Here is a 15,524-nt window from a genome sequence, read left to right on the forward strand (position 1 = left end):
CTCAGGCTTAAGTAATTTTCTCCATTAGGAAACCTGGTTCCCTGCCCTATCCATCTCCATTTTTGGGTACCATCATACTTAATATTGTATCAAAATCCTCTACATAATATATGCCTTATACATCATGTACATGTACATTGTATATTAAAGAAAACTGTTGATTATAGATCTCAAATTTATGTCCAAATTTCAGAAATTAAAAGGTTCAAAAGGTAATGCATCTTCTTTCTGAAAAATGTGAAAGGAGCATGAAAAACAAAATGTTATATTTCTACAATAGTCTTTACAATTCATTACAAATATATGTATCATAAAAGAACGGGACAACTAAATAAACACAGTTACAATGGATTCATTCATTTTTCGTGGGTACAATTTTTGTGGATTGAGAAAAACTCAGTTTTGTAAAAATTTGATTTACCATTCTGTTGGTTGTTTTTGTTTTCACCATGTCTGCATACATTTGTATAGATAATAAGTAATTAGTTTGAACATTTAAATTTGAGGTTTTCTTTTACCTACGTAATCCACGAAAAAATTGGTATCAACAAATAATAACAAATCCACAGTAAACACATGAACACATGGAATGTTATGAGTATATCTATAAAGCATGATTACCATCCAGATTTCTATAAATATTTTTTTATCTATAAAGAATTCTTTTATTCAGCTTCTATAAATAAATGTGAGATTGTAAAAGATACATTTTCAAATTTTTGAGATTCAGTTCAGAAATCAGAATGTTATGCATCTTTTGTGAACTTCAAAATAAGTTAATTGAGAATTTAACACCATGGAAACAAGGTCTTGATGCCTTCTTCCTGTTGATAGATTCCTGTCTCCTTGGCATATATCCTGATTCTCATTTTGTATTCTCACTGACAAACAATCCTGAATCTTTTTTAAATCATACTGTTTACATAACCTTGTATGTGCAAACTGCTCTTAAATTTATGAATGAATACAAAATGTTGTAGGTTATACATTAATGAGACAGCAATCCATCAACACATGAAAACACTCAAATAAAAAACATGAAAAACACGCATATAAAAACATGAAAACATACAGTTTTCAACAAAAACAAGTGTCTAAATGTTTGTAAAGTTTAAAACATTCTTAAAATTGTTCTCATTGTTATGTGATTTTCAAATTATCTGCATAGATTAGCCTTGTTTCTTCTTATAACTTTTAAAAGTATTGACTGTAATGAAACTTTTAGTGTGAAGTTGTTATGTCAAAAATACAAAATGCATGTGTCTCAGTCAAGATCTTAGATATAAATCAAAATGTTAAAAGGCACATAAAATTCCTAACTTAAACCTTTTATAAACTTAATTGCTTAAGGACTTACAATAAACCAATTTTCTGGAAATAAATATGTATCCCTGCTCGAAAATTGAAATTTTCAAGCTATTATTAACCCTCATTTTGTTACAGTTTAGCTACACTTTCTGATAGAAAAAATTGGAAATGACCAGGACGGTATATAGAAATTATGGGGAAAACGCTGCAATAAGAATTAAGTTTTCAGAAAATCATATAAACAGATTCAATTTCCATGCATTCCAAATTAATTGCTCATTTAAATGCATATTAAACTAATGTCAGTTATCTGTTTAGCCATAGGCATCTCTTTCCTTATCAAGTGAAAATGGTCAAATGCACATATTTTGTCACAGGTTAAAATATAGCCATCAACAATAATCTTGTAATATCACAATAGTTAATATTTTACAAGACACATTAAATACAATTGCAAGTTAGGAGATTCACATGCATATAAAGTAGGGAGAATTTGGGAAAACAATTATCTGAGGTATGAGAGCTGGGACAAGCTACAATTAGATGTTGGGAGATTCATATACATATTATGTAGGGAGAATTAGAACAAACAAATCTCTGAGGTGTGAGAGCCGGGACAAGCTACAATTAGAGGTTAGGATATTCAAATACATATAAAGTAGGGAGAATTTGGGAAAACAATTATCTGAGGTAAGAGAGCCGTGACAAGCTACAATTAGAGGTTGGAAGATTCATATACATATTATGTAGGGAGAATTTCAACAAACAAATCTCCGAGGTGTGAGAGCCGGGACAAGCTACTATTAGAGGTTCGGAGTTTCATAAACATATTAAGTAGGGAGAATTGGACGAACAAATCTCTGAGGTGTGAGAACTGGAACAAGCTACAATTGAAGGTTCAAAGTAAGTAGGGAGAATTTGGACAAACAACTCTCTGAGGTGTTAGAACTGGGACAAGCTACAATTAGAGGTTAGGAGATTAATGCACATATTAAGTAGGGAGAATTTGGACAGCAAGACTCGGAGATGTGATATCTGGAACTAGCTACAGTCTGAGTTGGGAGAATTTTCACTAGAACTAGAGCTATATTTGGCTTGGTGTTGTTGTAACAACTCTGAAGATGACCCCATCTGGAACAATCCTGCTCGTTTACTGCTAATGTTGACTTCTCCTCTCAAGAATCGTTCTAACTTCTCCACACAGGCATCTTGATATTCATGTATCCATCTGAAAGAAGAAGCCAGTCATGATGTATTAAATGTAAAACTTACATATATTTCATAATATAAATTGATAGGAGCATGTGCATCAATATTTACTTAACAAACATGAGGTAAATACTTTGGATTCATTTATTTTCCAGGGTTCTGACAGGAAAAAGTTCATGTTTGTGGATAGTTAATTTTGTGGTCTTGCTGAAGTCTGCACACAAGATCATAGAAAAGAGAGCCGTGGTGTAGTGGTTAGTGCATCGGACTACTAACACAAAGGTTCCTGGTTCGATTCCCGTCTGGGATGAAAATTTCAGGAACTGAATTTTCAGCTCTCCCTTGACACCATTTGCGAGTATGGTCTCGAGGAAACAATGATAGTCCGTCGGAAGGGGACGATAAATGGCTGACCCGTGTTAAGAGAGAGCCATATCTCTTGCACATTAAAGACAACCATGTAGATTTCCAAAAAGAGCAGGCTAATGCCGCTACAAGGCAGCATTCACACCCGCAAAGTGGAAAGGGATTAATATAAGTTGCAAAACTTGTTTCCCAATCCACTAAAAATAAATATGTTTAAACTAACTGAATACTTTGATAAAACATTTAATCCTTTTTTGTGTGCATTTATACATGGACATAGTTGTCAGACCACACTTATCATAGTGTTAGAAGATTGGTGTGAAGCTCTTAACAAAAACAGTACATTGCAGCGGTATTAAATGATCTTTCTAATGCATTTGACTGCCTTCCTCACAATATCTTGCTATATAAATTATCAGCATATGGTGTATTCCGCCATTCAGTTGCTCTTTTAAAGTCCTATTTATCTAGTAGTTAATAACAAATAAAAGTCAACAATGATCTGAGTGCTTGGGCTGACATCCATAAAGGTATACCACAGGGTTCTATACTAAGGCCATTAATTGTTGTTTTAACATATTTATAAATGCTCTATTTTATACCACTTGATACTATTAAACTAAGAAAATTGTATCTTCAGAAAATCTTCTTACCTTATACCATTAAAGAATGTGATCTGTTTCATATCTTCAGGTAACTGGTCAGCTGATGGCCAGCGGAAGTTGTCCATTATTGGTATAATATTACACTTACTTTCTAATGCTGCTACTATTTCCTGGAAAATAGATAACAATACTTATAAACAATCTTCTGTATAGACAGTATTTTTTTTTATTATTTACATTATTATAAGATAAAATACATCTAAGTACAAGTTGAACATAAAGCATAACACTACCTTTCGGAACCAAAGCAAATACACTTATCTTATAATTTTCCTCTCCTGTACAGCAATTCTTTTAATAATTAAACATCTTTTTCCTGTCAAATACTCGCACAGTTACCAGTATTTTGCATTAAATAAATTATGGTGAACCATTTGAGTTATACTTAAAGAACTGTTATTTTTACATTTCTAGGATCTCTGCATTTCAACCAAGTAAAAATCAATAAATGAAGGTGACAGGTCAACTTATAAACAAAGGCACGCTATAAAAAGCATGACCTACAAGATGACAGATAACTAAGAATTCCCCTTATCATGTGATGTCAGTGAAAACTATGTATTCATCCATTTCTAATGATAAGAGAATTAATTTATTTTCAAAACAAGAATGTGTCCATAGTACACGGATGCCCCACTCCCACTATCATTTTCTATGTTCAGTGGACCGTGAAATTGGGATCAAAAGTCTAATTTGGCTTAAAAATTAGAAAGATCATCTTATAAGCAACAAGTGTACTAAGTTTCAAGTTGATTGGACTTCATCTTCATCAAAAACTACCTTGACCAAAAACTTTAACCTGGACGGACGAACGGAACCACAGACGGACGAACGGAGCCACAGACCAGAAAACATAATGCGCCTCTACTATCATAGGTGGTGCATAAAAACAAACTAGTAATACATGGTAATCTGTTGGGCGCAAGGATTACTACAGGTATCCTAGCTCTCTAACTACACAAAACAGATTAGAAATCTTGGAGATATATTAATGCGTTCAAAATGATGCATTTAAAAACAAAAAATACATTACCCTGTGAACCCAGTCATTTTTGTCTTTATCTCCTACACATCTATCGAGAGCATTTGGTGTCAGTACCAGTATAAAATTACGTGATGACCTCACGCTACTCAATAATCCCTCATCAAATTTACCAGCATTTAATTTCTCTATATCTAAAAATACTGTAAATCCCCTCAGCTGCAGAAATACCTTCAATAAACTGAAAATCAAATGTTTTTGGTTAAAAAGAGAATTCTGTATTCATAATGAATGACTTAGAATACAAAGCAGGATTAAGCACTTTTAAAACATTAATTATCCATCCATTTGAAGTTCAAGAATATGTGTTATAGATACATTTGTCTATCTGTACTATTTAAAATGTGATACTAGTACTTTAATTCATAATAAAAGATACAAGAATAATCTTTCTTTATATAAAATGATGCCTCTTGGAAAAACTAACATGACAACATCTCTAAATAAACAATTTATGTAAACTGTCTGAAAATATCAAATTTATTTGTACTAGCTTTAAAAACAGGACAAAAAGTGAAGCTTGCTCCAAATAAGGCTAATTGGGGAAGAGCCTTATTAAATTTCCTTTTTACAAGATTAATCCAACTCCATCTCCATTCATAATAACCTCATAACGTTTGTGCACTTTCTATATACAGTGAAACCTGTCCAAACCGAACACCCATGGGACTTTGCGTTTTGTTCGGTTTTCACAGGTGTTCGGATTGTAGAGGTTAACGGAAGTCGACACCAAATAATTTTGGCATATACTGACAAGGGATAATAGGTGACACAACAGACGACAGGTTATTTTTGTGTTGATTTAGATGTAAATGTAAAAAATAAAAGAAGATGAAGATAGACGTTTTGCTACATTTTTGTTTATAAATCAAACGCCACTCCGTCAATCACGCTCGTCGTTGGGAGATGTCCGACGTGAAGCGATTTTGCTTTTTATAATTATTTTCTCATCCGTTAATTCACTGACCAATTCAGATTCACAGTCAATGACAAATGCCGTAGTTGAATCGGGAACATCATTGTACACACGAGTTCTCGGACTAAACTGGTCACCTGCTGATTGATACTTCGGCACACGATAACAGTGAAACAACAGCAGGGGTCCAGTTTATTCTCGGACTTTATCGTTGCCAAATAGCTAACGGGAGTCCTCGGGGGCATTCGAATCAAATATATAGGGCCTATAAAGGGAATCCAGCAATCGAAATCCATTGACCCTGTTGTGTTGCACGACTTCTTAATCCGGTGAAAGGCTTTAAAACTATTATTTAAATAAACAGTTTAGCTACAGAATGGCAGTTTCGATTTTGTGGCCGTAATTATTTGAGTAAGGTGCATTTAATTGATATGAGGGAAAGTTCTTTTCTCGTCATTATCGGCGATGGGGGTAGCTGACCAGTTTAACGTTTCTGTACAAAAAATCACTTTATACATGGACACAGACATGCTAATTAGTTTGTAATAACAATTCACAAGTTCATTAAACCTCAAATACCTTCGGGGATACTCTGCCATCCTGTGTTTGTTTAATTAAATCATGCAAATAATTAATAATATTTTATTGTTTTGATTGGTATTGATCGATTTTGACAGGTAATTTTTAGATAATAATTTACTAACGAGCCTTCAAAAAGCGTTCGGAATTCGGTGTTGACAGGGTTCGGTTTTTTCAGGTTAGATTAACGTTAATTGATAGGGAAATTTTGTGGGACTTTGAAAATTGTTCGGTTTAAACTGCAATTCGGTTTTATCAGGGTTCGGTTTACCCAGGTTTCACTGTAATATACATTGTAATCATTCATATAAACTTATTGGTGATAATTTTTTATGGCACTTCTTAAAGATCGTCATTATTTCCATTTTGTTCAGATTGAAAATCTTTATTTAACTTTTCTGCTTCTTATTTGTTATCAATTACTTCATAAAATGTAGTCTTGTCAGAAAAAAGTTTAATATCACATTTTAAATCACCAACTATGTCATTTATAGATATTAGAAATAAAATGGGACACAAGATAACCGTTGGGGCACCCTAACTGATACATGCACAAACTTTTCTCCAACAATAACAACTTGTTGCTTTCTTTAAGTAACAAAACTCCATTAATTCCAATTTTTGTAAACTTATCAAGACAACCTTTGTGCCAACCTGGGTTGAATGCTCAACTAATTTTACAGAAAATTACCATAACCCCTTTTACTGCATGAGAGTTAATGTGGCTACAGATCAAAGGAATCTATGACTGATTAAATTAGGCTCTGAAGCTTAAGCAATATCAAGATTAAGGAGCACATGTTTGAATAACTTTACCTTGCTAACATGGACCCATTTACCCTTCTGTAACTTATAAAAACATCCGTCACTTTACGCCCATCAATAATATCTCCACTGTCACTTTCTGTCTTTTGTTCCTCTGAAACTGTTTATTAAAACATCTTTATTAAATTGTTAACACAAATAATTGATTTCGATCTGTTTCTTGCATGTATTCCCATGTATTTCCTTGATTGTTGTGATATTTTCTCTTCTCACGAGTTTACCCCAGGATTTTGGTAGGGTACTTTCTTTACTCAAATCTTTATTTATGTGTTATATTTTAAGGAGGATTACATGACTTTTTTTGTTTAACCATGGTTTTATTGTTCTTTTTTCAACAAATGTTTTTTTTATTGCCTCCATAAACAGTCAGGGGTGCTACTTTAACAAGCGATTTCAGTATCACCTATTTGAGTTTTTATAACATTAAAAAAAAGAAAATAACAACATTTGACACATAATGTTTTGAATTCTCTCTCAGTCGAAAATGACAGCAACATTTTTCTTGAATTTCACCTCAAGATTCTTAATATTTGAAGGGAATTTTCTTTATGGTCTTCAATTCTTCATGGATCAAAACAACAAATTGAATAACTCAATGTTGGTCACTTTAAAAGTAGCGAAACAAAAACAAAAAATATCAAAAAAGCTGTCCTCTCCAACAACAAAAAAATTGATATCAGTGAAAAATAAATAAATCCACATTATCGCTATCTTGTGCATTTTTCATTTGATCATTTTTTGTGATAATTTTTCATATCATTCTACTCACTTGAAACTGAACATTATCCCTAGAAACTAAGGAGGCAAGTGGCTTTGCTAATAAAGTTGACAAGAAATTGACAATATCGTTATTGGTAAAATAGCAATAAACAGATTATAATTGGTCTTCTGAACTCAATTGCTTTTCTCGCTTTCGCCTTACAGGCTCAAACAAGAAAACTAATCTCGTTGATACCATCAATGATAATCTATAAGTATAGAAGAAAACTTAAGGGACAAATGATCCCTGTTCAGTAAATTGTCGAAAAGGTTGTTAGCACAAGGTAAATTTAAAAATCATTTACACAAGGAATTTGCTATGCATGCATTAACCTGCATTTCTGGGATCTAAAAACTAAACAGTTGAACATTGACCCTGGTATCTAACATGAAGCTGTATAAACATAAATGGATGCAGGAGTTTTTCGTTGCATTGAAGACCCATTGGAGGCCTTCATCTGTTGTCTACTCTATGGTCTGAGTTGTTGTTTCTTTTTGCCCATTTCCATTCTCAATTTTATGATTAAGCCCTATCTGCATACCGCTAATTTTCTGTAATATTTTACTACTATGTATGCCACTATAGATGCCACAATCATTGCCTTACCTCTAATTTTCTGTAATATTTTACTCCTATGTATGCCACTAGAAATGCCACAATCATTGGCCAACTGTTCCTCAGTTAGGTCAGGTAGATAAAGCATGTCTACACCGGCCTGTAACATGGAATAGGTATATTGGCTGAACTCTGACCCCAACTCCATCAAAAAATCGTCCAGTTTGGTTGGATCTGATGATGCATAGTCAGCTGTTATCTTAAGTCTTTTTAATTCTCTCATAAATCTGTCAAAATATAGTGCAAATTATAAAATACTTGCAAACACTTGACAAAATTCAAACTCAAATTGTATTTATTTACTTGTTCATGACTGTTTTTTTAAATGGTCTTCTTAAAATCTTAATATAACATAGCAAGGTAGTGTTCCAGAACTGATTTTTAATCTCTTTTTTATATTTTTAACCATTTTCTGTTAACGTAAAAAAAATACCCAAATTAATCTGTGGCCATTTTCTGTTAATGATTGATTGATTGTTAGTGGTTTAATGCCACTTTCATGACTTTTAAGTGCTACTTTTGGGCTATTTTGTGGTGGCCTGTTTCTTTTTTTTGGAGGAAGCTAAGAGTGCCCAGAGAAAACTACTTACCTTCCATAGGGAAACAGACAACCCTGGTCATTTAAGATTGGGGTCGAGAGAACCCACATGAGCAGGGTTTCGAACTCACAACCTCAGTGTTGATTGGCTAGTGATAACAGAAGTAACTACTTAGACCACTAGGCCACCTGTTAATGTGAATAACACCTAAATAAAATATTTTTTGTCGTGTCTGTTAACGATATTCATATACCTTTTGTGTGCTATTCTACATTTTATATGCAGACTGCCTGACAAGTCCTCTTCTGTTAATGTTAATAACAGGTCGCCATCTACTTTACATCTCTCAAAATTAACAGCAAATTCTTCAAAGCCATTCTGTAGATAAAAATGTTAGTAAATTTGATATTTGAAAAAAATCGTGAAATAAATAGCCTGGGGAACATGATTAACATTTAAAGGAGATTATAAACATAAAATCAACAGAACTGACAGTTTGTTCTACAAAAATAAGTTCCTTATTAATTTTTCTTCATGATGAATAGTATGGTTCATGTAATTATGATCATGAAAGTGTTATTACGTTTTTATAATAATGGTCTCTGCTAGTAAATCTGTGAATTAAATTAATATTTATTGCAAATCAGTGAAATCACTGATTAATGAAAAAAATGTGAAATACAATTAATGAGATTACAAACCTTTTGTGAAGGAAAACTCACTACTGAAATTAGGAATGGGAGTTTTGATTATCATGATTATCATGATTATTGCAAAACTGATTTTAATACATTTTTGCATTAATAAAACAATGCATAGTATCTAAATTTACATTGCATCTTTCATGTTGAAGGTAGAATTTTTAATGAGACAATACATGTATAAATTGAATGGTTCTGAATATTTGTATAAAATTCAAAAACCAGAGTAGCGAATATCTTCTATCATGTCTTTGTCATATATATATATATATATATATATATATATGTGCTGGAGTTGTGGAGTTGTATACATACTTGTGATACCCAGAATTTCACATCTTCAACAGTCCACACAGGAACTTGTGCAGTCAGTTTGTGCGGTAGATTCTCTCCAATAATTCTTAGAGCTTCACAAGCTAATTTAGAGGTTGTAGCATTTGGACTACTAGCTAACCTTTTTAATGGACGTATAGCGCCTACTTCATGAAATACCTGGAAAAAAACATTATTGAACATTATTGGTTCATAATTCAAAATTCTAACAACGAATCTAATGTTACTGTGAATTAAGTATTCATGTTGAAGACCCATTGGTGACCCTTGGGCTATTCTCTGCTCTTTGGTTGGGTTGTTGTCTCTTTGACACATTCCCCATTTCCATTATCAAATTTTTTATTAGTGTGGTTCCAATGTTGGTGTATTTCGTGGAGATAGGTTAACTATAAATTTAAATGTTCATCAATGTATGTATTTTCTAGGGTCTTAACGCATTTTTTCCTAAAATGAGAGATTTGATTTTAATTAAACTGATTTGAATGATGATCAAAGTATGAAGTTATTTATATTCATCTTATTTTCCATTGATTGATTGATTGTTGGTTGCTTTACGCCACATTAGCACTTGTAACTAATTTCCAACTAGCATGACTAGCTAAAGTCTTGTATATGTAAATGTAAATGCAAAAGGATATCAATATATCTGTTGACCTATTTCTAGTTAGAAAATCTCTATGCAAGCATGGCAAAGTTTTAAACTGTTTGAAAACATAAGAACCCTACAAAACAGTCCAAACTGCATCTATATCTGGAATTTGAATGTTCCAATCAAAGACTCATTCATAAGGTCGATTTCTATTCGACACAGTTCATATTAGGCCAAATAAAAAAGTATGTGTGGTTCAGGTTACATCTGAAAAAAAGTTAGTGTAGGTACATGTAGGTAGGGATTTTTTTTTAATTTTATGTTGTTTTTTTTACATTGAGTCTATGGGAGCAACATTCTAACTTTAACAGTGCTTAATGAAAAATGACAATAAAATCTTTAGGGTAGGCTATTCTTAAGCTGAAAATGTAGGGACGGTAGGGTTACTGGAACCACACATATATTTTTATTTGGCCTTATATACATGATATATACATAACTTACTTCTGTCTTTTTCTGGAGAGATTTAATTCCTGCCTCCATTGCAAAATGAAATGCTGCTAATGCTTCAGATTCCTCCCTTTTACTGGATAATAAGGGAACCAGACGTTTCAACCATCCCCTGGATCTACCATGACGATGAGAAAGGTCCATCCTCCCAAATTCACTGGGAGAGTGACTAGCAATGAATGGAAGAACAAGATCTAGGGTACCAGATTGTAATACAGCAGATTCAATTTCTTTATTGGCAACCAGTACAGAAATTGCTAAGCAGGCATAATATCTTACACTATCGTCATCATTAAATGCCAGAGGGAAGAGCCATTCTGGGACTTTGTGTTTTGCCATCTCTTCTTGGTTTTCAGGGCCACCATACAAAGCCATATTTGACAAACCTATTGCACAGTGACGTAATGTCAGACGATCATTACTTCTACACCAATAAAGTAAAACATCAAGCCCCCCAAGGACAGTCAACTTTCTACACGTTTCTTCTGACGTCTTGAAGAGACTCTCCAATATTCCCGTACTAAATCTCGCCATATCAAACTCCCCCTTAGCATCCACGGTCATTTTAACCACTATTTCTAGTCCATAGTGTGCTACTCTCTGTCGATTTCTTGTGGATAAAATTTTGTCAAGTAATCTTCCTGAAGTCTTCATCAGTTCTTTGTTTTGAGAGGCACAGTTTCCTATCACAATGTCTAGAGCGTGTTCTTCACGAAGAGTGTCACATAAACTATATGCTACATCCCTACCATAGGTGGGAATGGCCCAAGCTTGTTCCACTAATAAACTGATGTCACGTAATGCTTGGATAAGAGAATCACCTGCACATTGTTTGATGACCTCAATTTTTACCTTAAGTTGACATGTAAGATGTTGTAGACTGGAAGACCAATCAGAATTTTCTGTTGTAGACTGATCCTCAGATTCTGAGTGTTTCAATGTGTAATTGTTCAAATCTTCATTTCCTGATAAAAATACACATTTTTCATTTCTATTCTTAAGATGGTCCTGATCTATATTGTTGACGAGACGTTGTTCTGAATTTTCTGGTTGCGACAGATCCAAATATACTTTAGAACATTCCGATACATTATGATGTGGTGACTCCTGATTTTTCTCTGTCATCTCCTCCTCATCCTCTATGTCGTGGAGAAGTGTTCTGGCCGATTGTGATCTTTCTAGAGCTTTATATGGATCAGTTGGAAGTCCAGAGAACTTAGCCTCCGACTGAATCCTTCTTACAGTCCCTTTGCCTTCCAGATTCTCCATAATGAAGATTTAGTCTGAAAAAAATATATAGTTAAAATTGAGAATTTTTTGCTTCCTTAGATCATGTAGAAAGTCAGTAATAGTACTATGGATTCATTATTTTTCGTTGGATTCCAATTTTCGTGTATTTCGTTGGTAGAGGTGAACCATGAAATTGAATTATCAACTATAAGCAAATCTTCTATAGGTTAGTATGCAAACTTCGGCAAAACCACAAAATTATAGACATCAAGGAATACGTAAGTTTTCCAAAATCCATGAAAATTGGTGCCTTGGAAAATAAATGAATCCACAGTATTGCAAGTGTTTAATAAAGTACACAAATATCAAGAATACATTTTTTGTACTAATCAATTATTTCTATTTCAGGAAATGCTGCATGAAATTAAGATGATTAACAATGATTAATGCTACCAAAATTTTTAACACACAAGTTTTAATTTTTGTTTCCAGGTTTTGTTGCACTTTTTAGCTCACCCTGCTGTTGTAGTTACTACATATCTTGTCGTTGTTTACTTCTAATGCCGATTAGCGGTCAGCTTCTTGAAAAATAATAACAGATTTTCTGACAACAGCTAATTTTCAAATCAATCTGGAAGGGACATAATCATATAATAAACTATTGCCTTTATGATATTTAAAATATTTATGAATTGAGTAATAACCACATCTTTCCACAATTTTTTCAATCTATTTTGTTTAAATCGAAATTTAAGGTTTAGCAGGACAAAGTTGCAATATTTCATGGAAAGGAAAAGACCAAAAATTAAACTTTCAAAATAGCACAACTATATTTGTAAATACATGAAATATATGCATGACATGATATGAGGAATTACTATATAGTTCCACACTTTTTTATCATGAACTAATATTTATTTATTTTATCAATTCATGAACTCCCCTGTGCATTCAAATTACTTGGGCATGATACAGGTTAAAAATGTATGTGTGAAATCACCAAAGTCATGTGATAGTTGGATATATATGCTTCAAATTTATAAATAAACATGATAAAGATTACTTGTATAACAGTGTTCTGTCCAGGATTTGAAAAGGGTGCTAGTCAGAAAAAGGGAAATTTAACGTGTACATGCCATTGAAAAAAGGGGGATTATTTAAGCGTTTTTATTAATTAGCATATAAGAGGGGGTATAGGATCTTTATCGGGACTCCGGGATCGGGTGTTTTTAAGCTCGGGATTTCGGGATTGACCCTTTCGGGATCCGGGAATCGTTTTTTCGGATTTCGGGACATCAGGATTTACTTTATTTAAATTCGGGACCTCAGGAATTCGTTTTTTTACGTCCGGAATTTCGGGATCAGGACCCCTCCTATCCCCCCTCATATAACTAAGGCACTATGGTATTATCAAGTATCAGTAAACATTGAGTAATGAATTTCAATTATTGGCACTATCTTCTATATTAAACTTTCATAATCTCAGGCTTCAACACTAATTTAGAAAGAAAGACTTATAGAGTTCTCCTAAATACAGTATTTAGTATTTAGTGCAATTTCAAAAGGGTGTGGGACATAAGTTTTTACAGTGACTTGACTGTTAGTGTTGCTATCTGACTACTGCAACTCATTCAAAATTCTGACCAAATAAAACCAAACTGTTCAACTGGTCAGAATTTTTAACAAACTCATCAGTCAAAATGTGAAAGTGCAAGGTGATAAAATAAAATAACTTGTAGTACCCCTTGACTGTCAGTGCCGTATCCAGGAAGAGGGTTACGGGCAGTGGTAGATCCAAGAAGGTTGGGTTTTTTTGACGATCAATGAATTTGAATGGGAATATATTGTCATGATTGTTGACCCTCCCCCCCCCTTTTTTTTTATCTAGGGTTGGGTTAGAACCCCCCCCCCCCCCATTTTTTCTGAACAACCAATGCATTAGAATGGGGACATATGGTTGGAACTACCTTTTTTTATATTGGCTGTTACTGCCCCTGTGGATAGATACAATTCTGAGTGCCTGCAGTGCCAGTGGAGGCTCATGACCAGATGATCTGATGTCAGTGATGAACAGACAGTTGAAACCTCAAAATATATATTGACAGTTTTAGGCTTGACACATTTGTCAACTGTGTTATATTAGACATTGTATGGTTATGGCTTTAATTTGACTGATGTTTGTAATATAAACCTTAATTTCTACCCTAGAAACTTGACTGAATGACCCTCATATCTTCTTCCTTCATCAACATTAATACGGAATATTACGGAGCGTCTTTTTACCACAGAACACCGCAGAATACCACAGAACACCACAGAATACCACAGAACACTAAAAATATACCACAGAACACTTAAAATATACCACAGAACATAAGAACAAACAGCAAAACAACTTAAATATGCAACATAACATTAAAATAACTCAACAAAATGCATGAACGAATATTAATTAGACGGTAAATCTAAATTTCATTACCGATCGCAAACCGCATATCGCTGAACAGCGCAATTTGTTTTTATTTTTTTTTTATTTATCGAATTAATTGTGACCTTAATATATTTTTTTAGTTATTAATGCCAAAAATTATATCAAATTAAAGTTTAAAATATCAAATATATCTACATTGAACACACCGAACAGAAAAGGAAAGTCTATAAGATGACAACTCCACAAACCACCGTCATCAACACCTCATATATATTTTTTATTCATTTTCTTCTTATTATTATCAGAGACATATATATGTCTCTGTTATTATATATAAATAGTTATACCAAAAATAAGACAAGAGACAAATATCAAAATCTAACCGACGGAAAGAGATCGAGGACTTTGATTGATTACTTATTATGAATATATCTAAATTTTATTTAAAATGCATAAAGTTCCTGTAGTACGATTTTAATCAATTATCATGCAATATCTTTAAATGGGTCATGTTTTTTACATACTTATACAATTCATTTTTGTTTTGAATAATACTAGTAAAACAAAAGTCTATATTATGGTCATTATTAAGAGTAATTTAACAAACACAACCCCACTAATGAGGTTGTCAAAAATTGAAAAGAACGGATGGCTTCTATAATTCAACCACGCTGTCAAAAGAAATGGAAATTTAAAAGAAGTCCTACATAACTTTTTGTTTTTTTAGCAATGTCCCCAATGAAGTCATTTCACATTTTGGTTCTGTTAGCGACGTCTCAAATCTTGGGTTAGACAATGGAAACGTGAAACCATAAAGTACTGGAATCACAATTTCTTCCTGTAAATGTTATTGGATCATCTTTTACTTCCGATAAAAATAATTGGACAATATTTTATTTCCTGTTA

General features: G+C 33.1%; 1 protein-coding gene across 3 annotated transcripts; it reads right to left on the bottom strand.

Moving 5' to 3' along the window:
• Window positions 1–359: 359 nt before the first annotated feature.
• Window positions 360–14,454, bottom strand: LOC139527341 (NAD(+) hydrolase sarm1-like). Of its 3 annotated transcripts, none has more exons than XM_071322732.1 (9): window positions 14,379–14,452; window positions 10,952–12,240; window positions 9,841–10,017; window positions 9,078–9,202; window positions 8,277–8,512; window positions 6,902–7,010; window positions 4,582–4,771; window positions 3,537–3,658; window positions 360–2,536 (listed from the first exon to the last, which is right to left on the bottom strand). In XM_071322732.1, exons 2-9 carry the CDS (start codon window positions 12,224–12,226, stop codon window positions 2,350–2,352), a joined length of 2,421 nt encoding a protein of 806 aa, XP_071178833.1. In that variant the 5' UTR covers window positions 12,227–12,240; window positions 14,379–14,452; the 3' UTR covers window positions 360–2,349. The 3 variants fall into 3 exon arrangements, with proteins under 3 accessions (XP_071178833.1, XP_071178832.1, XP_071178834.1); XM_071322731.1 differs by having other exon boundaries at window positions 1,794–2,536; window positions 14,391–14,454; XM_071322733.1 differs by lacking the exon at window positions 14,379–14,452 and adding an exon at window positions 14,155–14,266 and having other exon boundaries at window positions 2,117–2,536.
• Window positions 14,455–15,524: the final 1,070 nt, after the last annotated feature.

Source organism: Mytilus edulis, chromosome 6 (assembly GCF_963676685.1).
Source record: "Mytilus edulis chromosome 6, xbMytEdul2.2, whole genome shotgun sequence".
NCBI classification, from domain to species: domain Eukaryota; kingdom Metazoa; phylum Mollusca; class Bivalvia; order Mytilida; family Mytilidae; genus Mytilus; species Mytilus edulis.